This window comes from Cydia splendana, chromosome 21, assembly GCF_910591565.1.
Source record: "Cydia splendana chromosome 21, ilCydSple1.2, whole genome shotgun sequence".
In the NCBI taxonomy this organism is placed as follows: Eukaryota; Metazoa; Arthropoda; class Insecta; order Lepidoptera; family Tortricidae; genus Cydia; species Cydia splendana.
In genome coordinates, this window is record NC_085980.1 from 200,712 (window position 1) to 227,968 (window position 27,257).

The 27,257-nt window shown below is 39.1% G+C and overlaps 2 protein-coding genes across 2 annotated transcripts in view; one reads left to right on the top strand and one right to left on the bottom strand.

Moving 5' to 3' along the window:
• The window catches only part of LOC134801353 (claspin-like), a 416,093-nt gene that overhangs the window by 88,014 nt on the left and 300,822 nt on the right, over positions 1-27,257 (bottom strand). The gene's annotated exons all lie outside the window — the stretch shown is intronic.
• LOC134801178 (G protein-coupled receptor kinase 2) overlaps positions 1-27,257 on the top strand; it is a 95,904-nt gene that overhangs the window by 50,857 nt on the left and 17,790 nt on the right. The window contains exons 3-9 of the mRNA XM_063773725.1: positions 22,623-22,735; positions 22,873-23,020; positions 23,462-23,667; positions 24,742-24,931; positions 25,243-25,375; positions 25,708-25,843; positions 27,055-27,195. Of these exons, the coding sequence (XP_063629795.1) occupies positions 22,623-22,735; positions 22,873-23,020; positions 23,462-23,667; positions 24,742-24,931; positions 25,243-25,375; positions 25,708-25,843; positions 27,055-27,195 (1,067 nt within the window). The remainder of the gene's footprint in view (positions 1-22,622; positions 22,736-22,872; positions 23,021-23,461; positions 23,668-24,741; positions 24,932-25,242; positions 25,376-25,707; positions 25,844-27,054; positions 27,196-27,257) is intronic.

Sequence of the window (27,257 nt, forward strand, 5' to 3'; positions counted from 1 at the left end):
GTGGCGTGGCGTGGCGTGGCGTGGCGTGGCGTGGCGTGGCGTGGCGTGGCGTGGGTGCCTCCGGCAACTTATTGCTCCTCGAGATTGCGGCACACTAAGTCACTACGAGTAACGTCACCAATACCAACCGTACATTCGCAGGGCTCAACAGATAATAGGTATTACTTAGAAGAGTCAACTGCGATCAACTCGTAGAAGTGTCCCTCGGTATTTTTTCCCACTACGTTCAAATTCTTCGTATACGACAGTATGACAGTAACGAAATGGACGTACAAAAAATATAAGGAAATCTTGGGTCAATTTTTACCACGATTTTTTCCTATTTAAAACGAAGAAAAACTTAAAAGAATTGTGTGTAATAAAAAGCTATAATAATTATAGTCAGCCGTGGATTCGAACCGAACAACTTAAATCATAATATGGGTATACCTAAGTAGTTTAACATCCCTGATCCGATAGTGCGTGGGTGTCTTCGGTAAGTTATTGCTTCGCGGACCCGATTACGGCGCTGTAATACTTTGTGCATGTATTGAATTGGTACAGCGATGCTCCTCCTCCTCCAATTCGACAACTCTTAGCATTAGCAGCCGCCGTAACAGAAGCCTGGCGGTACGGAGTTTGGCAATGTTTACCAACCTTTTTCATGACCGGTCGCGTCATGTACAAACCTTTCGTAAGAAAAGACTACGAGTACGAGTATATATTTATAGTTTTTTACTAGAATCCTGCTGTATTGTGTGAATAATTAACTAAATAATTTACTCCAACGCAGTAACGCAACTCCATAACAAACCACAAAGTTAATCAATGTTATTATCTGATTAAACTACTATCAATCCAATCCAATAGAGGTAGATGTACAAATTAAGCACGTTCGGAATGGCGGCCGGAGAGATTGGCCCCTAAGTCCCGAGGTCCCGACCCGAACTTGATCCCGCCCACTCTTTACGACTCTTATTTCTATTTAATTACGTGAAGCCAGTAAATATTGCGGGAATGGCGGTATCTTTAGCTTAAGGTCGAGGAGGTCAACGCACCTACTTAATTATTTGTGGTGTAGCATCGCAATTCTACGGATTAGCTATATTTGGTAAAAATCAATTAAATAGGTTGAAGATCATTTAGTTTTCTTTTCCAATATGAAAAATCTGATCATCATCATTGATCTGCTCGATTCCAACTCGCTTCACCGATGAACTGTCACATGTTTCTGTCTGGTCTTTGGCAGCGTGCTACATCACCTGACATCAGGCCCCAATTTCACCACGGTGACAGGTGCGACAATTGTAAAACATCACTGTTGCTGACGTCACAGGCATCCATGGGCTACGGTTACCGCTTACCATCGGGCGGGCCGTATTCCTGTTTGCCACCATCATTGTATTATTAAAAAGAACTTTATTATATCGGAAAAAACAGATATTTCTCTTGCTAAGTTTATGACAATTGTCACAAGAAACACTACAATTGTCACGAAATTCCGACATATAACTCATTTCCTGTCAAGAATTACCTACAATACAATCTAAATCTTGACAATTGTCAGAAACTTCGCAAGAGAGATATCTGTTTTTTTCCGATATAATAAAGTTTTTTTAAAATAATACAATGATGGTGGCAAACAGGAATACGGCCCGCCCGATGGTAAGTGGTAATCGTAGCCCATGGATGCCTGTGACGTCAGCAACAGTGATTTTACAATTGTCGCACCTGTCACCGATGTGAAATTGGGGCCTGTACAAGTGTACACCATCTCCCATATAACAAACGGGTTGAACGACATATTTAGGTGCAGTTTTCTGTTAAATAATGCGATACATCATTAAGGATTACTTTCAAATGGCGGGACATTTTTTTATTTATTTAGAGTCTTAACAGTTTTCGCGCGCGCACTCTGCGTTACGGACGTGTGTTTGTTACTTACAACAGATTTGCAAGGATTGCAGTGCAGTAATAATGGTGCAGTGTAAAAAATGTAAACTTTTCCTATCAACAGAGAAGGGTGATGTGATTAGATGTAAGGGTTCCTGTGAGGGCATTTACCACAAAAAATGCATTAACATAAAACAATTCCAGCAAAGAAGCGAATTGTGTGATGGATGCTACCAAAATCAGGATAACACAAAGACACAGTCACCGAAATTAAATATACAAGATCTGAGTAAAACATCTGCTGAAGCAGTATTAGCACAAGTAAACGCCAAGCTGGAAATACTATACGATTTGAAAAAACAAATCCAGGACTTGAATAATTCAGTGGACTTTTACGCAGAACAGTATCAGGAGCTTTTACAGTTCAAGGAAGGCGCGGAGAAGAAAATTAGTGCATTAGAAAAGAAAAATGTGTATTTGCAAAAAGTAAATGAGGCGCTAGAAGAGAGGGTGGCGCTACTTGAGATAAAAGAAATCGAGAAAAATATTGAAATTATTGGACTGGAAGAAACTCAGCAGGAAATTACAATAGAAGTGGTTAAAACTATCGGGAATAAACTAAATATGAACCCTGAATATATCGAAAGTGCAAAGAGGGTAGGCAGGGAAAAAAAAGACACAGGTAAACAGAGACCTGTGGTCGTTACGCTGCGCACCAAGGCAGCCAGAGATGAATGGATTGCAAAAAGAAAAACCCTAATCACTAACAAGGAAATTCAAAAAAATGAAAACAATAACCGCGTTTACATAAATGAATGCCTACCCAGGCATATGAGACAATTACTATGGAACGCAAAAACATTATTAAAAGAAAAATATAAATATGTCTGGGTGCAGAACCTGAAAATATTAGTTAGAAAAAACGAAGATTCGAAAATAATAAACATTCGCTCTGAGGCCGATATAAACAGACTTAGCGACTAAAGGAGTCAGCATATTGCGATAAGCGCGCGCACACACTAGGTTGTTTTCGTCACTTTATCAAAATTCAACGATCCTACAGTAAGCGTCAATTGTAACATAGAATATGGAAAATTTACTAAAATAGAAACATGGACTAAATATATACAGGATACAAAACAGGAAATACAAATAATACACTTAAATATCAGGTCTCTGCGAAAGAATTTTAGCGAGGTACTTGTATTATTGAAAGGCTCTCAGTACATGATAGACATAATCATCTTTAGCGAAATAAACATAAAACAACAGGAACTATCTTTTTATAAGCTCGACGGATACGAAATGATTGCATTCACGAGGGAGGAAAGAAGAGGAGGAGGCCTACTTATGTACGTAAAAAGCAGTTTATGTCCGGAAATTAGTGAAATTACCAGTGTGCAAACAACAGCAATGGAGGTACTATGTTGTCAGATTAAAAAAACTAGTCCGAATAGAAACAAAACGGGAGAAGTCAATATTATAGCTATATATAGGCCACCAAACACTAATAAGGTGACCTTTATAGAAGAATTAAATGCATTATTAAAAAAAATTCCAGACTACCACGACATTGTAGTTATTGGGGACACGAATATAAACACATTGAGCAGTGACGGCATCGTCGAAAGGTACAAAAACACCTTGTGTGGTCACGGGCTGCAGTGCGCTATTAATGAGTGTACGAGAGAAGAGGTAGTTGCCGGAGTGTTATCTAAGTCCTGCATTGACCATGTGTGGGTGCGTAGCCGGGACCGCGCTGCGGCACACATGCTCACCTGCAAGATATCGGACCACTACATGGTAGGGGTAAACCTGATCGACGACAAGTGTAGCTCAGTGAATGAAACATCAAATCAAAACAATAAGGTATGTGTATTGAATAATAAAGCCGTGCGGTTGGAGTTAAGTAGAATAGACTGGAGCGATTTATTAGCAACAGAATGTCCGGTAATGTTATACGATAAGCTGTGTAGTGTGTTTAATAAAATTTATAGTGTGTGTAAAACCAGTTCAGTAGTGAAAAAATCGCGTGAAACTCAACCGTGGATTGACAATAAATTAAAAACAATGATAAGCCGTAGAGATGAATTGTTCAGAAGGTGGAAGGCTTGTCCAAAAAGTGTGTGTTTAAGGCTGGAATATACTAGGCATAGAAATCGAACTAATAAATTAATAAATGTGGCTAGAAATAAGTATAGAAAAAAACAAATTTTAGAATGTAAGGGCGACTATAGAAAAATATGGGCAACTATAAATAGCTGGGTAGGGGATAAAAAAGAAAGTTTGGATAGTGTTGTATTGAAGTATTTAGGAAAAACTGACAATGTACGGAACATATGCACAAATTTCGCGAAAATATTTACAGACGAAATAAGCGCAATTAAACATAACTGTGATTATAAATTCTTAGATCGTTCAACGTATGTAACCGAGAGTACCGTATCATTGCGATATGAAAAGGTAACGCCTTACGAGATCGAAAAAACCATTGATAAATTAAACACGCGTAAATCGCCGGGCGTTGACGGCATTAGAGTGCAAGATCTGAAGTATATAAAGAAAGATATAAGTCCTGTGTTGGCGAACTTTGTGAATATGTGCATTAAACAGGGTGTGTACCCAGATACGCTAAAAAAAGCCATTATTCGACCTATATACAAACAAGGGAGCCACATGGAGTATTCCAACTACCGCCCTATAGCTATATTATCGGTTGTAAATAAAATAGTTGAAAAAGTAATTATTAAGAGGATTCATTCATTTCTAGACAAACATAGCATAATATCCCCTACTCAGCACGGTTTTAGAAAGGGTAAAAGTACATCGTCCGCTCTGGTGCAGTTCGCTGATGAAATTAATGATAAATTAAATAGTCGATTGTTTGTGGTAGTGCTGTTTCTAGACTTCAAAAAAGCTTTTGATACTTTGGACCACGAAATGCTACTCAATGCAATGCAAGAGTGTGGGATCCGTGGTCCAATGAATCAGTGGTTCCGTAGCTACCTGGAAAACAGAACATTACGTACAATGATCAATGGGGACACAGGAGAGGAGGCAAATATTGTTTACGGGGTACCAACTGGCTCTGTGTACGGCCCGGTCGGGTACACCATGCACGTAAACAGTATTAGTAACGTGGTGGAACACTGTTCCACGTATATGTACGCGGACGATACGTGCCTGGTGTGCGCCGACAGGGACGTAGCTGCTATAGAACAGAAAATGCAATCCGACATAAATAATATATTAAAATGGGCCCACGACAATGGCATCATACTTAATGTGACCAAAACGAAGTGCATGCTTATAAACTCTCCAAAAATTAAAATTCCAGAAGAAAGTATTAAAATTATTGGACACACCTACGAATGTTTACACAATGGGCTAGCATTATGTAACTGTAACCCTCTGGAATTTGTAAACAGTTATAAGTATCTAGGACTTACGATAGACCATAATTTTAACTGGAAGTGTCATATCGACGGCGTATGTAATAAGCTCAGAGCTATACTATGTAAACTCAAAAACCTAAAGCGTGTATTAAGTAGACCTATACTACACATATTATATCATGCATTAGCAGACTCAATACTCAGCTACGGTCTTATTGCATACGGCCGTACTTTTAAAACATATCTCAATAGGATTTACGATTTACAACTGAGATTGATTAAAACGATTGTGAATAAAAAAACGAAACAAGAATGTAACGGAAACTATCATATACTTTTTAAACAATGCAATATATTACCTGTTCATGCCAAGTTTAAATACTTATTAGCTATAGATCAGTACAGATGTCCTGTATTTAAGTTAACTAAAACTTACAATCGCAATCTTAGATTAAAACCTCGTAAAAAGTACTTAGAACCGATGTCGAGTAATTACTACGGGCAAAGGACGAGAAAGTACCTTATACCTCGCATTTTCAATAAATTAACATCTGAAGATGAGTGTAAAAGTGTAAACACGTTTAAAAATAAAGTTAAATTATGGTTAATGAAATCCTTTTTCAAAGAAAATAGGTTAAGTTAAAATACAAAGTGTATAAAAAACATTGCTGCATTGCTTAATACATAGATATAATATAAGTTATAGTTTTATAAGTAAAGAGTGCTGTATTTCGCCAACAAACTGTCAAGCAGTTTGGCGAAACCATATCATTGTAATTGTGTATGTACTTTTGTTAAAATAAAAAAAAAAAAAAAAAAAAAAAAACTTTTGCTATACATAGATAAGTGTTTCAATTGGCAGGAAAAATTGTTCTCCTCTCGTGTTGCACCCTCGCACCGCTCAATTAGTTTTGCTTTTGATTAGCATCCCCTCCTCTACCTACCACTTTAGAAACCAAAATTTTGTTTTGTGGTGCAGAAAGACCACGAAATGCCTTTTCGAAAGAGAATACAGACGCAAAAGTGATGTAGGTGTAGCTACAAAATTCCTTCGATCCCTCAAGTCATGCTTATTTATCGATTTTGATTTGAAAACCTAAGACGTAATAGCTGACGTAGGTTTGAGGTAAACACAAGTATGTACTTAGTTATCATTCAAACAAAACAGGCCCCATCCAGAAAGGCACCCTGGTTTATCTTACCAATATAATAGTTCTTAACACCTTTTCACCTGTTCATTTCTTCAATGTCATGCAAATTGCTAAACTATACTCGAAGCAGCTTAGTATCGTTGTTTTTATGGTATATGTGTAATTGTGTACCAGTCAAGTTAAATAAATAAATAAATAAAATAAATATTAGGGGACATCTTACACTTACACATATCAAACCTAGCCCCAAACTAAGCAAAGCTTGTACTATGGGTACTAGGCGACGATATACATACTTGTATAGATAAATACATACTTATATACATAGAAAACAACCATGACTCAGGAACAAATATTAGTGTTCATCACACAAATAAATGCCCTTACTGGGATTCGAACCCAGGACCATCGGCTTAACAGACAGGGTCACTATCCACTAGACCAGACCGGTCGTCAAAATGAACGTAAATGTAAATAAGTGTTCAGTTAAATGCTCTGATGCTCCGACGATCTCCGCTCCGACCTTACGGACTCATCGTCGGTTAAAACTGTTCTCAAAACAGGAGCTCTCGTCTAAAACACTTATTATTGATTAACAGTCGACCTAATTACTGTGAAGTAAGGCTGACATTCGATCAGTGTTTACGCGATGACCCGAGATAAGCCCGTGAATCACAGAGGCCCATTGACGTCCAAATTTCGAAGCAATTACTTAAAGATAACATAACAAGTGACTCACTCGTCACAGTGTGACGTCATACAGTACAGGGTGAGAAGTCCGAATGGGTCGGTGTCTGCTGTTTTAAGAAATTCTTAGGTAAATTTAGGCGTAATCGTTTTTATAAATAATGAATTTTTAGATGCCCATGCTGTCTACACGGTGTTTTCTGTAAGTTTAGCCATTTACTGTGAGGTGGGTGTGTATGGCATGCTGAAAAACTTTGTGGTACTATTGATTGAACCAAAAAAACATCGACGTCTGATCAGCCGACGGTACAGCATTCTATTGCGAAAGTTGGGTTGTTAATTACCTACTTATCAATAAAAGGAGCTCAGTATGAGCTACATTTTTTCGAACGATGAAGACGAATGATTGAAATTCGATCGCCCCAATTTGTCCAAGCGGTCTTTCATTTTACTATAAAATTGATACAAAAGCAGGATGATAGGATAGTAAATTGACTTTGGAACTGTCATATTGGTATCTTGGATATAAAAACACAGCTACTTTTCTCTTTTCTTATAAGATATAAGGGAAGGGCCTTAGAAATAAGTTTGCCTCTGTAATAAAATTATTCGTTATCTGTTTCTGTTTTGTTAGAATAAGTGTTTTACTGCTACCACCCTGTATGAATGCTCTCGACTTATGCTCCTCTCTCCTCGGTCAACGACCATTTTACCGACTGCAGACTAAAAAGGCCTTAACTTATGATCCTAATAATAATACACATTTGGGCTCCTTGTCGCATGTCGGCCGCTCTAAATAGGTGTTTACGAAGCAACAGCGATCGCATTGTATGTTTATTAGTTACGTAATGCGTCGTAACTCCCAAACGTTGTCGTTTGTACATATGTAAATAATATTGTAATAAATAAGAAATAAGTTCATATTCGTTCATATTTTAACATTTAATCAGCTTAATAGTAACAAATGACATTTACACATGTAATTGTTAAAGAATCAATTCACGATTTCATGTTATATCCTTTCCATTAAAAAACTGTCAAACCTTCGTTTAAGCTATGTATCATCTAGCGATCGAACTAATAGAAAAGCTATCGAATTCGCTTCAGTTCCTCAGCTATCCTTGCAGTCATATTTCAGGAGTTTCTCCATAAAAATTCCGAAACTCTTATTTAAACTGCCATCTCCGGTTCAAGTTTGAGATATGGCTGCATCGCGCGCCGTGTAACTAACTCGTAAACGACAATAAAGTTGATGATACCAACATTTCCAATAATATTTGTGAGTTTTTGGATGCATCTCTGGGCAATAAAATTTAATAAATGCTTAGTAAAGTGAAAAGTTCAATTTACCCATAAGTGGAATCTTAGAGCGCACACATTTATTTTGCTTTTGAAAATACTCAGAAAAAAAATGCGAAGAATTTGTCGTGAGTATTTCGCGTAACATATTGATTTATGCGACTGCTCTCATTCTTCAATTTAACAAGTGATATATCGCCGACATATTTGACTGACCCATCCTAGACCGTGTGCCACCGAGATAAGGTCTACCAAAAGTCAATCAATGATTGCTGTTATTACAGATCAAGCAAACAGTGGATTGGTCGCGCTCATTCATATTCAGAGTCGTGACGCGTGACATTCCTTGACGGTTGTCACATCGGTGCTGGTACCCTGCGGGTTTTTCTGTCGCCTTCAATGTTTGTAAAGGTGGCACCATACAAAGGATGGAGACAAAACCAATGAATCATCAGTCAGTAGAGAAGGTAGAGTACCTAAATGATGAACACTAACATACTTTTACTTCAGAAATGTGGGTGAAGTAATTTTCTGTGGACTTTGACTTCTTTTCCTGTAAAGTAGAATTTAAAAATAAAAACATATGTCAGTAACAACATGTGTAACTAGTAAGAATAATAAAAATTGGCTATGCTTTTTATATTTGACATACGGTCATGTTTACGCATTAAAAACCCAAAACCTTTACCCAAAGCTTAGGAAAACCCCTCTGGTGTAGCAGGTGCCCATGGGCGACGGACCTCACGCTCGCCCGGCGCCCGCCCCATAATATTGACAAGTAAAATACCAAACTAAAAGACCGACCAACCAAAAAATCATCGCAAACCTTTTGGTGAAAGCATTTCTAGCAAAATAAACATTTGCCACCGTCAAGAGAGCAGGACAACTTAAGTAAATAAGTACAAGATGTTTAGTTTTGTATTTATTTGTGTACAAATGGCTTGAAGTCTTTAGGGCCGAGTGTTAAGTGCTTGTTCGTTTCAACTCGGTACTCGGTTTGAGTGCTTGGCTCTTGCTGAACACTAACAATAAACTTCATTTGATAGACTTTATCTCGATGTAACAAGGTTTAAGTCTGGTCAGTTGTCTGTGTACAGACTGATCGGCCCAGCATCTAATAAGGAGGAACTCCTAACGCCTGTTTGTTACAGGAGCCTAAACAGGGTATTCACGGAGTTTGTAGCCGACTGTTAACTTGAAGTACAATTTGAGCTCCAAAATTTACGGAATACACTGGTCGTGGGCGTATAGCGTGGGAAATGTACGGAATACACTGGTCGTGGGCGTATAGCGTGGGAAATGTACGGAATACACTGGTCGTGGGCGTATAGCGTGGGAAATGTACGGAATACACTGGTCGTGGGCGTATAGCATGGGAAATGTACGGATTACACTGGTCGTGGGCGTATAGCGTGGGAAATTTACGGAATACACTGGTCGTGGGCGTATAGCGTGGGAAATGTACGGAATACACTGGTCGTGGGCGTATAGCGTGGGAAATTTACGGAATACACTGGTCGTGGGCGTATAGCGTGGGAAATGTACGGAATACACTGGTCGTGGGCGTATAGCGTGGGAAATGTACGGATTACACTGGTCGTGGGCGTACAGCGTGGGAAATTTACGGAATACACTGGTCGTGGGCGTATAGCGTGGGAAATTTTAAATAAAGGTGACAAAATAAATCGACATTTAAATCGACAAAATTATACGTTTTAATTTTAATTATGACCTTCAGGTATATGTTTGTAATAAAGTTTATGAATAGTTAGTAAGCAATGTGCACGAGAGTAACTGTACAGAACTGTACGTATCTTCGAGCAACACCGGCTTCCGACACATCGGAAGGGAGGGGCCCAAGCGATATCTCACCGTACAAATCTTTCTGCCATTTTTCGCGGGGGGAAAGGTGCACACAGTCGCACTTCTCACACACTTACATACAAAATCCAATCTGTAATGACGACACAAATACATAGAAAATGACACACGTCAAAGTCAAATCTTGCAAACCTCGATCTCTTTTTGGGTACGGACGAGTGACAAGTGTCACAACACGCACACTAACACATTTTCGTTGAAGTATGTTATTGTATTCTGAGAGATGAGAAGTCGGATTTGTCGCTCGACCGATCCGCAATTTGTACTGAGCGAGCAAAATCGATAAATCCAACAATTACATGAGACTAAAATATAATAATTGTGTTTGAATGTAATTAAACGGATGATATGTAAAAAAAAATATTACATGTGAAACACTTTCTTTTTGTAAATTTGATGTCCCCGACCTCTTTTTATAACAAAAAACCGAGCAAACAGGCATTTTTGTGCAGCAGTGTTCACGCGCGCGTCTGGACTCGGTCTAGTGAAAAATCCAAGTGCAACTAGTTTTATTACCCGCGCTAGATTAGATTGACGCGCTAATCTTGTACCTCGGCAGAGGGGAAATAGTGCGAATGCCGCCTCCCATCCGTGTTGCTCGAAGGTACGTATAGTTTATGAGAATGGGAGATTCAAGTGAAGTGAACTAAACTAACCGAGTTAGTAAGTTGGCCGCCAGCTTCAATCGTCTTATCTCCTGGATACGACTCAACTAAACTACTTACCACTTGTACTGCTTAGTTACTTGAAGCATTGTTCCATTCTGATACTATTGTGGATTTACTAAAGGACGTTCACACCGTCTTTTAACTCCAACAAAATACATACAGAAAACTAATGATTTCTTTGAAAGTTAGTTGCAGGCGTCCATAGGCTACGGTGACTGCTTACCGATGTGGTATTAAAAAAAGTAGGTAGAGAAAAAGTAATAGAACAAAGTGAGGGAGTGTCATTATACACGTCATATTTTCATAGCAATGTGACATTAATGATGACATTAGTACACTTTGTCATTGCATATGCCACACAGAGTTATCTTGGGCCGACTGTACTCTACCTACAGCTGAGCACGTACAGACGTACACTTTACATTTACTTGACTTATTTTGGCAACTGCCTATATCTATAGAAATTTGACAAAATTGGCTCCGTCTCCAATTCTCCATATCCATAAACACTTGGAAGCGTTTTTACTCAATTGTGGTAAAGTCAAAAAGAAGGGAAGATTTTGGAAGTGTAAAGTAACTATGCAATGGAAACAGGTCACTTATACTTCCATAAAGAGTTAACTATTTTCATTGTTCTAAAGTGTATTAGAGAAGGGCGGAAATCGTTAGTCGTTGGCTAATGATGAATTAATGCCAAGATTGATAACTGCTCTGTCAACAGTCGAACGACAATGAGAGCCGCTTCACTGCAAAATGAACCTAGACGTGAAAGCACAAAGTTAATATTTGAGTTAACAAAAGGGATATGGAAGTAGGGCAATACGATTTCGATTGCTACGCTAAGAATGTCACTAATCGATCATTTTAATATAATAATATATTTGGAGACAAATCTTACACAGATCGTCCTAGCCCCAAACAAATAAATACATATACATAGATATAATACATGTGTATATAGATAACATCCATAATCTAGAAACAGATACTCGTGATAAATACACAAGTAAATGCCCTTAGGGTCGGTACAGATACAGAGTCTGTACTACAGTACAGACGGACTGCACCCCGACTGCAATTGCAACTTGTATGGGAACTGCACGCCGAAGGTGCAGTTGGCGTGCAGTTGCCGTGACCTCTAGCGTCGTAGGCAGGGTCACTATACTGACTAGGCCTTGGAGCCTCAAACTACTACTCAATTACTCATAAATGGCTAACTGTTTAGCGTATTTCTTATCGCTTGTCAAGTTGTCACTGTGTAACAAGATACCAGTTACACGGAAATACAGAAATCAACTGCCAACTTGCCTGAACTGTCCCTGTATCCATATTAGATTTAAGTAATAAGTGTATACAAAGACAACACAACCCAGCGTGCAGCGTGAGCCAGAACAGTTGGCAAGTTTACAATAACTTCGGCGGCGATCGCCTGCTCCTATTCAAAAGCCAGTCTGTAATCGACTGAGCTCAGTACAGTTTGAGCTCCCGATTCGTGGTACATGTTTATGTTAAAAAGTTGTTTTTTTTTCTGTTCCTAAGAGTTAACTGAGTTAAGGCGCAGTGAGTTGAGGTCGTGAAGCATAGATTAGATAGATCGTTTGTTCAATCGTTCAAAAATAAAATTATGCAGTTTTATTTAGAAGCAATTTTCATGATAATTGATTTTTGCAAATAGCTACAAGTGTTTACTAGTGCGTTTTAAACCAAAGTTCGTGACTTTTTTCTACTTATCGAACGTTGTTTTTCCTTTTGAGGATTTGAAGCACCGACAGTCCGTCTCGAGTCCGACATACTCTAAAATGGTAATATAATCAGCTATTTTAAGTACTTGACCGCGAGTAATCTACCATGCCTCCCAGTCTTCTTTGTCCTAACGCTCCTAACGTATAATCCTGTAGTCCCCAAAGCCCCATAGATTCTTACCGGATTATCCGACTAGAAACTGGCCGAGTAACACTGGTCCCCTCGCAAAGCAAGCTTCATGAAAATCATGAACAGGCAGCTGTCCCGGCGAATATTGGCCAGCTCTAACACTGGTCCCTTCGCAGAGCAAGCTTCATGAACAGGCAGCTGTCCCGGCGAATATTGGCCAGCTCTAACACTGGTCCCCTCGCAGAGCAAGCTTCATGAACAGGCAGCTGTCCCGGCGAATATTGGCCAGCTCTTGCTTCCATAAATCAATAGTCTAATTTCGCCGAAGCTAAATAAAGCCTCTGCCCTTTCGGCTGCGTCTACACAAGGCTTTCTCTGACAATTTAAATTCTCATTGTAATTCTGCAGGTCCGATTTAAATAACAGGAGTCTGACTGATCGCGTCGCACCTGCTTTCCAATTAAGAATAGAAACGGTTTTTAACAGAATTCCAAATTTCGAAGGAGGACGATCTCAATTCGTCAGGATGTTATTATATGTATTATTTCCCGATTTCTTGGCGACTGGACCAGTTTATGATATTCGTTTTTTGTTTGAAATATTGGTCCCACTGTCAGGTCATCACTGTCATCAGCCAGTCAGGAAAGGGTATTTTTTATAGTAACTAAAGCTGAAAAACCATAAGGTTTCAAAAAAACGATTATTATTTTTATGTTAATATTATTAATAAAAATATTGAAGCTTTATTCAAATAACAAGGCACATTCAAACATGTAGAATGATGAATAGCCACAACGACGCTCCTGTATGATGGAGGAAGAGTAATATTGATGTTCCGCTCAATTTGGCACAGAACCCATCACTCTTGCATTACATTTAGGAACAACCTACCTACTGATAAAATGAGCTCCTTCTTATTCTATACTAGTATAAATACTAACAATTTATCACCACTGAGTAATTCCGAAAGGCAATATCAAGAAGATTATTTATCCAAAAACCCTTATAACCATCAAGAAGCTTCATCGTAAAACACTGACTCGCTTCATCATGATGTATATATTCATGTTATGTCCGCTTCATACAAACTTATCCTATAAGCTCCACACTGGACGTAACATTTGGCATGTAAACTTCGCGAGGACTTTATAAAGCAAGCCAAGTCCCATCTCTAAGATGGCCCTTTTGCAAATAAAATATCGTCGAGTTCGTCTATTTTATAGTCCCAAAATACCTGTCGCAAAGGCGACAGGTATTTTGTTAAAATACCTAACCTATCTATGAATACACATTGACACGCAGTGAGATTTCCCTCTCGACATTACGTCCATTAGTGAGGACAAACTTAAAGCCTTGTAGCGCGTTTATGAATAACGCCATTAGTTATCATATTACTAAACCCTACAAGCCGCATTGGCTTTCATTAGTCCCCATCGGGAGCGGAACCCTAAAAAGAGTATTTGTATTGTATTGTATCCTGTTATTACTATCAAAATACGTTTCCTGATAGTCACACTAATATTACCAAAATAACCGTGTAATGTAAAATCAGGCAGAAGGTATATCGTCAGAAACACGGTCAATCTGTCGGAATACATTATTGTAATACGAGATGATAACTTCAAGCACACCAACGTTTTTAGGGTTCCGCTCCCGATGGGGACTAATGAAACCCAATAGGGCTTGTAGGGTTCAGTAATAACTAACACACCTCATTACAGAAAACAATACAAAGATTACAGAAGGGAAGGGGTTAAACAACAGGATATTAATTAGATCTGGACTGGTTATGGATGATCTATCAGGGTCAAGTGACGTTTTTGTTGAAGAAACACCTTTTCTCGTAATGTAAGCCATTCCCGTTCGCTTGCCTTACGGCTCGATTCGGGAAATGAATTAGAGGTTCCCTAGATATGAAATAGTAAAGATATGTGACGGTCCACGGCAAAAGGTACCTTATGGCGGCTGGCGCCGCGATTCGGGAAATGAATTAGAAATTCACTAGATATATGAAATAGTAAAGTTATGTGACGTTCCACGGCAAAAGGTACCTTATGGGGGCTGGCGCTTACGTCGCATAGCGCCGCAATAATATTGGAGTGACGTTAATAATAGCGTTAAGCGCCAACCGCCATAAGGTACCTTTACCCGTGGGACGTCACATATCTTTACTATATCGTATCGAATTAATCTCTAATTCATTTCCCGAATCGCGCCGTTACACCGGCTGCTGCGGCAGATTTCCCGCAATCATCTTATGACTCTTATGAGATACCGTGCTACGCGCTACAGGCGCTACGGCGTAGCGCTACGCCATGCATCAGCATTGAGGACAATTCCAACTTACAATCAGATATCAATCTTGTCATTATCATTTGTCGTTATGTTACTCTTTTAGGTTTTGTAGTTTTAACAAGACTTAATCACCGATAGGGTGATAGGGAAGATTTGGAATTGCGACCAAGCTAACTCTGCAAACCATTTTCAATGTCAAAGTGTGGTTAAATATCATCATTAATGTCAAATTTCTATGGAAATACGGCGTTTATAACGACCCCCTTGACTTTGTTCTACCCAAGTTGGTGCGGAGTTAGCTTAGACGGCCTCTACCAACATTATCCTTGTCCCAGTACGAGTACAGTAACAGTTCAGATCCCAGAAAGTAATGATCCGCATGAATAACGGCTATTCCTGGCGCCGACATAATGGGGGTCATTGTGGAATTAGCGCCGACTATTCCGAGTATCTCTCTACTTGATGAGCTAAATTTTCATTTAAAACGACAGGTATTCGCGCTCCGGCTGGGCAATACAATTTGTGAAAGAGTTTCAAAGTCTAAGAAAAAAATATCAAAAATACGCTTTAACTTATTTGACAGTTGGAGTAAATGACACTGTAATACGGCGCCATGTTTTGTGGTAACTCGATTGTCAAACTTATTGACAGAATTACCGCATAGTGCATGAATTTTCTGTCATTTAGTCTACAATTAATGACTCGGGAAAAGGGTGAGAACCCTCGTTCTGCGTTCTTTAAATTCTATCCAGCGCGGAAATGCCGCGAGCGTTATGGGCACCTTTGCACTGGAAGCCACTAGAGGCGGTCTTATTGTCTTGTGTTTTAAGATTTTTAAACAGTTGTTTGTAATCGATCTGATTAATTAATTAAATTGTCAAGTAATTGTTGTGAAGAGATGAATTCTGTTTTGGATCTTGAAAGAGCGATAAATCAACACTGGACCATAATGCACTGCCCCGAGGAGAGGAGTGTATTCCTGGCGCCGCGCCGACATAATGAATTGGCTTCAAATGGCGAATTAGCGGCGACTACCGACTATCCAACAGTTGAAGTGCGGAATCATTTATATTAAAACGTTAACACATTCACTGCCAGTGGCTTGTTAGGCGTGTTTTCCGTTTATAAGCGCTTTTCGCTACATACGGGTTCTCCCGCGTTATCGACTACCTACGCTCGTAGCGCGTAGCTCGCGCTGGCAGTGAACGTTAACTTCTTGTCTGCGTATTATAAGGATCCTGCATGGTTGAATTATGAGTCATCTTTTGCTTTTTTCCGAGAGCTATTTTTTCGCTGTACTTATACAGCACAGCCGAGGATTGAACCCACGATGCTTGACCGCCACACACATATGGAAGGTTAAGCGAGGTTCAATCATATTGCAAACTGAAATACATAGTTACAGTCAAAGCTAGTTATACCTATTTAAATGTAGTTATAGTGGTGACCCTCCTCGCTCCCCGGGGCCGGCAATTGATACCAATTAGATATTAATTAACGCGACACGCCCGACGCGACCCGACTGCTGTACTTGCAATATTCATCACTGCGAAGACAGTACATTACTGATAGAGGCCAGGAAATAAGGGGATACCGGCTACGTATTAGTTATACCGTGTCATTAACTTACAACATGGCGGTTCGCAGCCTATTATCTCTAATACAAATATTTCAGCGTGTGTTTGAGGAAACATATGAATATGATTTTTTTATAACGATAATGAAATAAAACAGCATTTCGGGTAAGATTTAAACTTGCGACCTTTTGGAACATCGGTCCAATCGCTCTTCACAAACCGCTAATATGTAATATACGACATTCAGGAGTGTAATTTGATGTTTGCTAAATAATAGATTTAATTCAAGATTCTCGACTCCATTAAAGACCTCGAGACGCGTTTGCTCAAAAACTTACATTACCTAATTACCTAACTCATTATAAATTAGCGCCGTGAGTTTCGTCTCACTCTCAAATAAATAATGAATAGTGTAACTGTTTAATTACTAAACTATACTGATTCTGGAACTGGCTTGATAAAACGGCAACGAAAAGTTTTTCCTAAATGTTTTTTCACAGTCGATAAAGTCATTGTTAGGCAATATACCTATATATAAGGTGCTAACAAATTAGTCACGGATATTTTAAGAGATAATACATTACATTAAAACAATTAACTTTTAACTGTAATTAAGGAACCTTTGTATATCATTTTTTTGTTTTCATTTACCGAACAAAAATAAATATTATAATAAATTTTCAAAATAATCACCCCTATTATGTACCTGTCAAGATGTTTAACACTGTCTGTCATGTCACGTCACGTCAAGTTTAAAGAGGTTCTAGAATGTCTAAAGAGGTCTCATTTAATTATCTTATTAACAGGGTGTTTTAACGTAGCAAATTTGTTTCCTGGTTTTCTCCAAAAAAACATAACAAAACCAATGATGTTTCATACTTAAATGTACTCCGAGAACCGAGTACTATCAGCTGTAAAAATATCCGTGACTAATTTGTTAGCACCTTATATATACACGATGATTTTTAATCGGTGATCAGGAACATTTTTTTCTAACTCAGTAATTGATGTAGATCACGTTAAAGTCGTAATTACATGGAAACAAACTTGTTTTTTTTTATCATAATTTTAATTTTGAGATCAATTTTATCCTAAAATCCTTGTCACTCTACAGCCCTTGTTACACGGTCGCCGACAAGCCTTCAGACCGCGTGGCCTTGCTCCGTCCCGGACCGTGTAGACAGTTGTTTTCAACAAAATTTGACCAAAACTGACCAAGGACAGACCAAGGTCAGACGGTTAGAAGGCTTGTCGGCGACCGTGTAGCAAGGGCTTACTAATCGGTATCTATGAATTAAAGCCTCTTTACAAACTTAATGGCAATTGATAATTTATGAGTAATAACTTGTCATTGTCATATGCATAAACAAAGTCATAGATCCGTCAAATTTCCCGCCATATCGATGGCACTTGACGTATCGTAGTTACTTCATGTAGGACACAGACCAACCCCTATAGACCGAGCTTATAGGACGACTCGCGGTCACCGCCCGTATGGTGTATAGGTCAAATATAAGATTGTTCGCGCGCCACTCCGATCAGTTGCGCCCAAGGTTACGACCTGTTAGCAGTGTGCACGAGTCTAAGAAAATAAATCGTAAACTATTGAATTCATTAGGAAATCATGGGATATTGCAGCGTAAAATGGTGTGGCAAGTCATCTAAGATATTTACTTACGAAACATATGGAATAACATCCCACAGGAAAGTCAAATTCATTATTTCATTAAATAATGTTTCTTGTCCGCGGGGTTCATTTTATACTGGTCTTTAAGCAGAGGCGAAGTATGTCCGTCCCTTTTCGTCAACTTGAAAATGAAATGCGCTATCCCTTTCCCTTTCGACTAGTGATGTGACGATGATGGTTTTTCAGTTGCGGAAACTTCGTGCTTTGTCATACCGTATTGTACCATTTTAGACAATATAATATATAGGTAACATGTTGTGTAAGTTTTTTTAGAATCCTCTAGGCCAGCGGAGCAGTTAGGCCGCATGTCACGAGATGGATCTGATGATGAACTTCAAAGAAGTGCGAGGGAACTCGGTGTTGGTTTGTGATATACATATGTTGTATGGGTTATTTAGAATCCTCTAGGTAAGCAGTTAGGTATCATGTCGCGAGATGGACCTGATGATGAACTTCAAAGAAGTGCGAGGGAACTCGGTGTTGGTTTGTGATAGACATATGTTGTATGGGTTATTTAGAATCCTCTAGGTAAGCAGTTAGGTCTCATGTCACGAGATGGACCTGATGATGAACTTCAAAGAAGTTCGAGGGAACTTGGTGTTGGTTTGTGATATACATAATGTTGTATGGGTTATTTAGAATCCTCTAGGTAAGCAGTTAGGTCTCATGTCACGAGATGGATCTGATGATGAACTTCAAAGAAGTGCGAGGGAACTCGGTGTTGGTTTGTGATATACATATGTTGTATGGGTTATTTAGAATCCTCTAGGTGAGCAGTTAGGTCTCATGTCGCGAGATGGACCTGATGATGAACTTCAAAGAAGTGCGAGAGAACTCGGAGTTGATTTGTAATAGGCATATGTTATTGGTCCATTTGAATATGTTTTCAATACAACCTTCTATGACCTTAATAAAACGGACAAAAGAAAATAATTGTATGAGATTTTGGAGACACTTTTTTCTCGTATCGAAAGAGATTGCGATTCTGAGTGGAAATAATATAAAAATTCTAAACTTTAAAATTCAAGTTCTGGGTACTTTAAACAGAAATGCCCTAAATGTTAAGTAAAAATTTCAGGTACATTGTTAAATTACTTAATGAAATATTAAATTAATCAATATAATTATTAAGTAAGTTTACTCTAAGTATACTAAATTGGTAACAATTTTACCACAATAAATTTCGATATCACTGGTAGCAGTACCCACTACCTGTAATGAACGTATGTCCCATCCCTACGCTTACACGTGTCAGCGCGCCATGTTTGAAACGACCAATCGCAACGCCGTGAGCACCCCTCCCGCACCTCACAGTTTGGTGATTTGCGTCGGGATCAAAATGGCCAATATTAGGTTTCTAGAGGCGGTGTTCTGTGATGTAGGATAACCATGTATTTAGTGGTTATTGGTTTTAATTGTGTTTTAACATTTAATTAAATAAATAATGAGATAATTGCGTGAGACCTAGCCTAATAAGCTTAATTTGGGCTAGATATTAATATTTTTCTACTCGTCGTGTATAAGTACATTATATTAATTCAAGTGGTATATTTTATTTGAGAATGTTAAATAACTCAAATATATTTTACACTTTACAGTCATTTGCACTCATGTCTTGCACAACGAACATGCAATAATATAGACTGTACGATTGGAGGCGGTCCAAGCGAACTCTGCATACCATTTGCGATGGCAAAGTGTGGCAATGTTATCATTAATGTCATATGTATTTCTATATAAATGTCACGTATAAATATAATGACATCTTCTCACTTTGTTCTATCCAATTCAGTGCAAAGTTGATTAATATCTATTCTCAATTAATGAACATTTACTTACTACGCGTAGGTACTTGTCGCGAAATGAGTCCATGTATTCCCAAGCCATTATAATTATAGAGATAGCCATCGCTCCACGTAGAGTAGGTTAACGTATTAATCATATATGAACTCAATGCGATTAAATTTTCATTATTACAGGGCGGCGGAGCGGAGCCGTGATAACAAAGATTAATAGCTCGTTAATAATAGCCATTTTTATTTTTAACTATCGTACGGTTAGGACGCATGCGAAATATTCTTTGAAAAATTAATTCCCTTTTCAAAACTATCCCTTTCCAAAACTATCCCTTTCGCTTGCAGTCCGTTTTCAAAACGTTCCCTCTGCATTATCTTACTTAGTCCCTTTCGCGAAATTTACTCAGTGCAAAAGTCTCTATTGGAAAACTTACTTTTGCAAAAAGTCCGACTTACGAAATATACCTTTTAGAATATATTGCAGGCTTTCTAGTGTGTGTCGTTTGTATTATTATTAGACCGCAGTTTAGCTTTTGATCTTTGAAGGTCCTTTAAGAAATCCCCATGTTGCCATGACAGTTGTTCCGTTCCCCACCAGTTTCTTGACCTTATAAAATTTTGATATACAGTAGAGTCCGGTTATAACGACGCTCAAGGGACCGCTGATATTACGTCGTACAAAACGAACTGCCAATTTAAATATATTTTACAATCAAAATAATTACATAATTTTGTATTTATTAATACTTATGCGACAATCAAAGAAAAAAAAACCATTTCTTTTAAAATATTTATTTACGTTAGTATTACGACACCTTGTCTTAAATGGCGAGACTTGTGTGTTTAGAAGAAGCCACTTTTCAAGGTACGCGTACTCACTCGTCATCCGCAAATTACTCGAATCTCGTAAAATAAAAAGTCGTAATTCTTGGGGATCTTATCAAGATGACGTTGTTTTATCACACAGTTCCTATGGCCACCTCCTGTGTCCATCATCAGATCAGCTCGAAGGTACCTACCAAAATATTGCATTGTCACCCAACTAACATAATTATTTTAATTATGTATGTGAAGTTAAAGCTCAATTGAATAATGGGAATCGTTTTATTTAGTTTGCAAGATTACGAAAAGTCACATGACTATTTCATCTTGCTCCGTATAGGCAAAAGGGGGACGGGAGTTAGGTGCGCGGGACGGAGTAAGCTTCTTACCAACAATTTATTTGTAAAAACTACGTCGCTCGTCGTTGTAACCGGACTTGACGGACGGATTTTGAGTCAATTTTCGTCGTTAAAAGCGATCGGTCGTTATAAGCGGAGTCGTAATAAACGGTTGAGCTTTCATAGTAGCTTGTACTAAAACCAAACAAGTGCCTATACTTACGTCGCTATAAGCGGTTGGTTGTTATATGCGAAGTCGTACTAACCAGACTCTACTGTATTTCATATATTCGACGTCTAATTCACAACTTTATCACGTATATATCTCACATTATAAATTTTTGTGTTTTCAACAATATTAATATTTAATATCACCTATTCGACCGAATATCATGTATTAAAATAATTCTATGTGATTAAATGTTGATTATTGTCGTGGGCGTTTGTCGCGTTGATAAGTATGATTAATAGCCAGTAACTAATCTACTAATAGGCATTTTTTACTGTTTATTGTTGAATGAATAGTGAAAACTTGACAATATGTTTAGTGTGTTAGCGACCTCTATTCAGATAAAGCCACGGCCACGATTCGAATATAATGGCTTATTTTATGTACTCGGTAATACTCGGTACGGTGCGCTTTACCACGTTATTTCTTTTAACGCTAAGAATCCCTAAAGTCACCGTGTGATCGTTTGTTGTTTTCAATATACCGTTATCTGTATGTGAACCAGTTAATATTGTATCAGATTATCTGACATGGCGACGAGCTGAATATATAAAGCAGCAGCGTGAATATTGTATTAAGTTCACGATTGCCGGGATTATGTGCTATATGTAGCCTGTATGTGGGCTTCATAGAATATTCACTGCCGGCGCGGCGTCCAGAGCGCTAACTTGACGATTGATCTTTAGTAGACCTTATCTCCTTGATATAAGTGTTGCGAATGGTCAGCCAAGCGAACTATCCCTGGTTTACTACTAAGCGAAATATCTAGGAGTATCTTTATCGTGTAATTCGTGTAGCGTCCGCCTAACTATGTAACTGCACTGACTTTGAAGTAACAAAGTGTAATAGTGCCACAATTAGCCTTACGTTTTTATAAATTTGTGGTGACAGTCCACACTGTACGAGTATCATTGTAAAGTCCGTTCATATTTAGGTTGGTCCGATTTTGCGTTTACGAGTAGGTATGTAGTTTTTACCTCTGCTTAATATATAACTTAGTTCCCAAAGTCGGTATGCACATGGAAATTAATTATTTATTTCTGCTTGTTACAGATGTAGGTTACGACTACGTGGTCGACCAGCAGCCGATCGGCAAGCTGCTGTTTCGGCAGTTCTGCGAGCGAACCAAGCCGGAGTACCACAAATACAACAGCTTCTTAGATGCGGTCAGTATCACTACGAGTACAGACAGAGTACATACTTGAATCTCATCTTTTCCGCGACAAAGATTCACATGTAAACTCTTCCTCCATTACCTCGTTTCCGCAATCGGAGTTTAATGTAGGCCGTTGTGCATTTGCAGGCGGAGCGATACAATGTGGAGATGGAGGAGACGCGGACGGCGGTGGCTGTCGACGTGTTCCGGCGTTACCTCACCGACGAGGACGGTGAGGCGGTCACCGACGTCGTCGACGAGCAGGCGGTCGACGACGCGAGCTCGTCGCTGGAAGGTAACTGTCACCGGCGTTACCTCACCGTCGAGGACGGTGAAGCGGTCACCGACGTCGTCGACGAGCAGGCATTCGACGACGCGAGCTCGTCGCTGGAAGGTAACTGTCTCCGGCGTTACCTCAATATAAGAGAATACATACGTAAGAGCGATCGAAGATGTTTGCGATATGCTCTCAAACCTCGCTTCATCTTTGCTTTACGTAAAAGTGGCAGGTTGATATATGTAGGACAATCTTTTATTCATGGCTTGTGAAGTTACCGGGAAGAATCTTTTGATGTTATGGGCAAGACTGTCATGGGGCATCAATCATGATGGTTTATCATTAATCCTAGGATTTTCAGCAGAAGTATTTTAGGACGGCGTTTGTAAACGACACTGGTGGAATAGTCCTGTGTAATGTAATATATATATATATAAACACATTTTTTTCATATTCCAGCCGGCTCAAAAGACATCTTCAGCTCGTGCATACGATGCGTGAAGAATTTCCTCGCGGGCACGCCCTTCTCGGAGTTCGAGCGCTCCATGTACTTCCACCGGTATCTGCAATGGAAATGGTTGGAGGCCCAACCTGTGACGCAGCACACCTTCAGGATGTACAGGGTCCTCGGGAAGGGAGGGTTTGGAGAGGTTTGCGCTTGTCAGGTGAGTCCTTGGACTATCGGCAGTGGAAGAGGGGTTCGAAGCTCAGTCTGTGACCTAACATACCTTCAGGATGTAAAGCGAGGTGTGCGCCTTACACGCAGCGGGGGTATCAGGTGGGGAGGTCATGGATATCCATCAGCTGTGGAAGTGGCTCGATACCCTGCCTGTGACGCAACACACCTTCAGGATGTATGGGGGTTTAAGTAAGGAGTGTACGGTAAGGTCATCTTACAGAACTACTACTACGTAGTACGAAAATTACAGCCGGTGCGATGTTAGCGGGATCCAACACGTCTTCCTTAAGTATGTACATACACGGTGTAACATGAGGAAACCGAATAATTTTAACCACGCATTTCTGAGGTCAAAAGAAGGAAAAAATGTAATATGAGTTTAGGTCAATTTCGCCAAAAAAAATTTTTTTTTGTTTTGTTTTTTTTCAATTTTTTGAATGTATTTGTATATAAAAAATAAATATTATTGGTAAACTTGTCACTTAAAATTGATTTTTACAGGTTTTATTCGTAAAACCTACTTTTTGCAAAGTGTTACTTGTCACTTTTTGACATCTATCAATAAGGATATTTAGACCACGTCCCATAGCAGCAACATCTCCATCAAAAAGGCATTTTACACTATGTAACAATAAAAACATGTATTTTTTTAAATTAATATTATCTCTGAAACTAGGCGAATTTCAAAAAAGTTTATAGGACATTTTTGTCTCTAAATATGATCAGGAATACGCTGTTAAAATTATTATATTTCCTCATGTTACACCGTGTATATAGGTACGGTCTGCAAAGCATCCGTTCTGTCTACAAAATGCCCTAATCGCATAATGTCGCGCATTGGCTGATTTTCAAACCATTTAACTTTAAGCTGACAACAGGTCCCAGTCCTCATTTGTCTTTAAGTACTGACAGTGTGTACAAAAATCCTGGACTTACAGCCATCAATAGGCTAGTCCAGGGTTACTAAGGACTTTGAAGATATGTCTCAGTACTAAGAATATTATCTTTTTAAATATTTCTAGACTTAATTTATCTCAAACCCATGTATTAATCATTTCAGGTGCGCGCAACAGGCAAGATGTACGCGTGTAAGAAGCTGGAGAAGAAGCGCATCAAGAAGAGAAAAGGAGAGGCGATGGTGCTGATAGAGAAGCAAATACTCCAGAGAATCAACTCCCGCTTCGTCGTTAACCTCGCCTACGCTTACGAGACGAAAGACGCGCTCTGTCTCGTTCTCACTATTATGAACGGTGAGCGCTCTTTTTTTGCCAATCTGCCTTTTCCCCATACAAGGACACTAGAGGAAAACAAATGGTAATGAGTTTTTTAACCTACTTAAGCTTTGGGTTGGGTCGCTGACTCAACAAAAATATTTGTCTTTTCTGGCTTCAATAGGTATTCATATTTTGTTTAGTTCCAGGCCACTTCCCTTCCCTTCTCTTGTACCTTTGCATTCGTTTTTGTTGTCGTCTCACACGGCCTGGTCGTCGAACGACTGTTAATATTAACTGTTAACTGAATGTTATTTCTGGTTTTGTTATACTGATTTTTCTGATCGTAGGAGGCGACCTGAAGTTCCACATCTACAACATGTGCGGCGCCGACACGGGGCTGGGACTCGAGCGAGCGCGCTTCTACGCCGCGCAGGTGGCATGCGGGTTGGAGCACCTGCACAAGATGGGCATTGTTTACAGGTCCATTTTAGCGATTTTCTTTTGTCTAATTCTGACATTTTAAGTCTAATCCTGGCAGTTTATCGACGGTACTAACTAGTCAGTGAGTCGAGAAATGGCCTTAAGCTAAAGATGATATAAAGCAAAGGCTATACGAATTTTTCTATCTGTTTGTACGGTCGACGCTGCACTTTTGCACCTTACTCCCACATTGTTGTTATGTACCTACTTTACATGAATTTAGTAACATAACAGGATTTAGGAATCGTATTTAAACCAAATCGCCTAAGTATGAATCCGAAAACCATGCACATGCGACATGCGCGATGAACATTTTGGTCCATCACGTCCAGGGACTGCAAGCCGGAGAACATCCTGCTGGACGACGCGGGCCACGTGCGCATCTCGGACCTCGGGCTCGCCGTGGACGTGCCGGACGCCGGCGCCGTGCGCGGCCGCGTCGGCACCGTCGGCTACATGGCACCCGAGGTAAACATCACCTCTTTAACTGGACTTTTTCTCCCTGTCCTATTATGTTTCCCCTACAAAAGCCTCCTATAAACACTCCGTAGGTTTTGTCACCTGTTGAAAAAAAAACAAAATATAGCTTAGTTAAATATAAAGTTAAAGTTAAATATAAAATATAAGTTAAATATAAAATAGCATACTTATATTGATAGACTAGAACGCATCCAGAAGAAATTTATCAAGTTCCTCTGCATTAAACTTAAATATCCTTATGCATCCTCCAACTATGTCAATATTTGTAGGAAGCATCATCTCATTCCGTTGCATACACGCCGTGAAATCTCAGACATAGTTTACATTCTCAATATTATAAACGGAAATATTGATTGCCCTGAGTTGTTGGCTGAGCTCTCTTTCAGTATTCCATCCAAATCTACTAGAAATATTCGACCCCTTGCTGTTCCAAATGCTTCGCGTAACTACAGACAGAACAGTTTTTTGATACGTGCTAGTAAATGTCTAAATAAACTCACGAAGGAGCATGACATCGATATTTTCAACAGCAACATCCAAACTGTGCGGCGTATCCTGACAGAGGAGTTCTTTAAATGAGCATGGCTTAGTGGAATGTGAAATTTCATTGTGCTGTGTTTTTTCTTTATTTCTTTTGAATCTTCTTTAGTAATGCGAATTCAAAATTAGTTACTCTGCCTTTGGCGTTGAAATGAATGTATAGTGCAATAGTGCTAACCACCAATTGTTTTTCTTAATCTGTATTTCTTTTGAATCTTCTTTAGTAATACGAATTCAAAATTTGCTACTCTGCCTTTGGCGTTGAAATGTATGTGTAGTGCAATAGTGCTAACCACCAATTGTTTTTGTTAATCTGTATTTACTGGTGAGAACCTGTAATTGGCTTCTTGTATCACATTTATAAAACCTATTAACATGTTAACAGCTGTTGGATCTCCGAATAGTAATAAATAAATAAATAAATAAATAAATAAATAAAGAAAATAAATTGAAAATGTACTGGCGCAGTCGGTAGGATGGTGAGATAAATGTTTTCTATAAGTAGGTCGTCTATGCTTACTTATCTTTGGTTACTAATCATGCTCTTTCGGGCTCGATTAGTCAGTTAATTTGATCTTCTTTATTATTCTAATTTCTATTTTATTTTAATTGTAGGTGGGATAGTTAGCCAGTAACTTAACAGCTGTGATTGATTCCAGGTGATCGACAACGAGCGCTACACGTTTTCTCCCGACTGGTTTTCGTTCGGCTGCCTGTTGTACGAGATGCTGGAGGGACGCGCGCCGTTCCGCGCCCGCAAGGAGAAGGTCAAGAGGGAGGAGGTCGACCGGCGGGTCAAGGTAAAGCTATGAATAGAATGTCGTACAAGTGTATCGTGCCGCACTATTATGTATGAGTTATA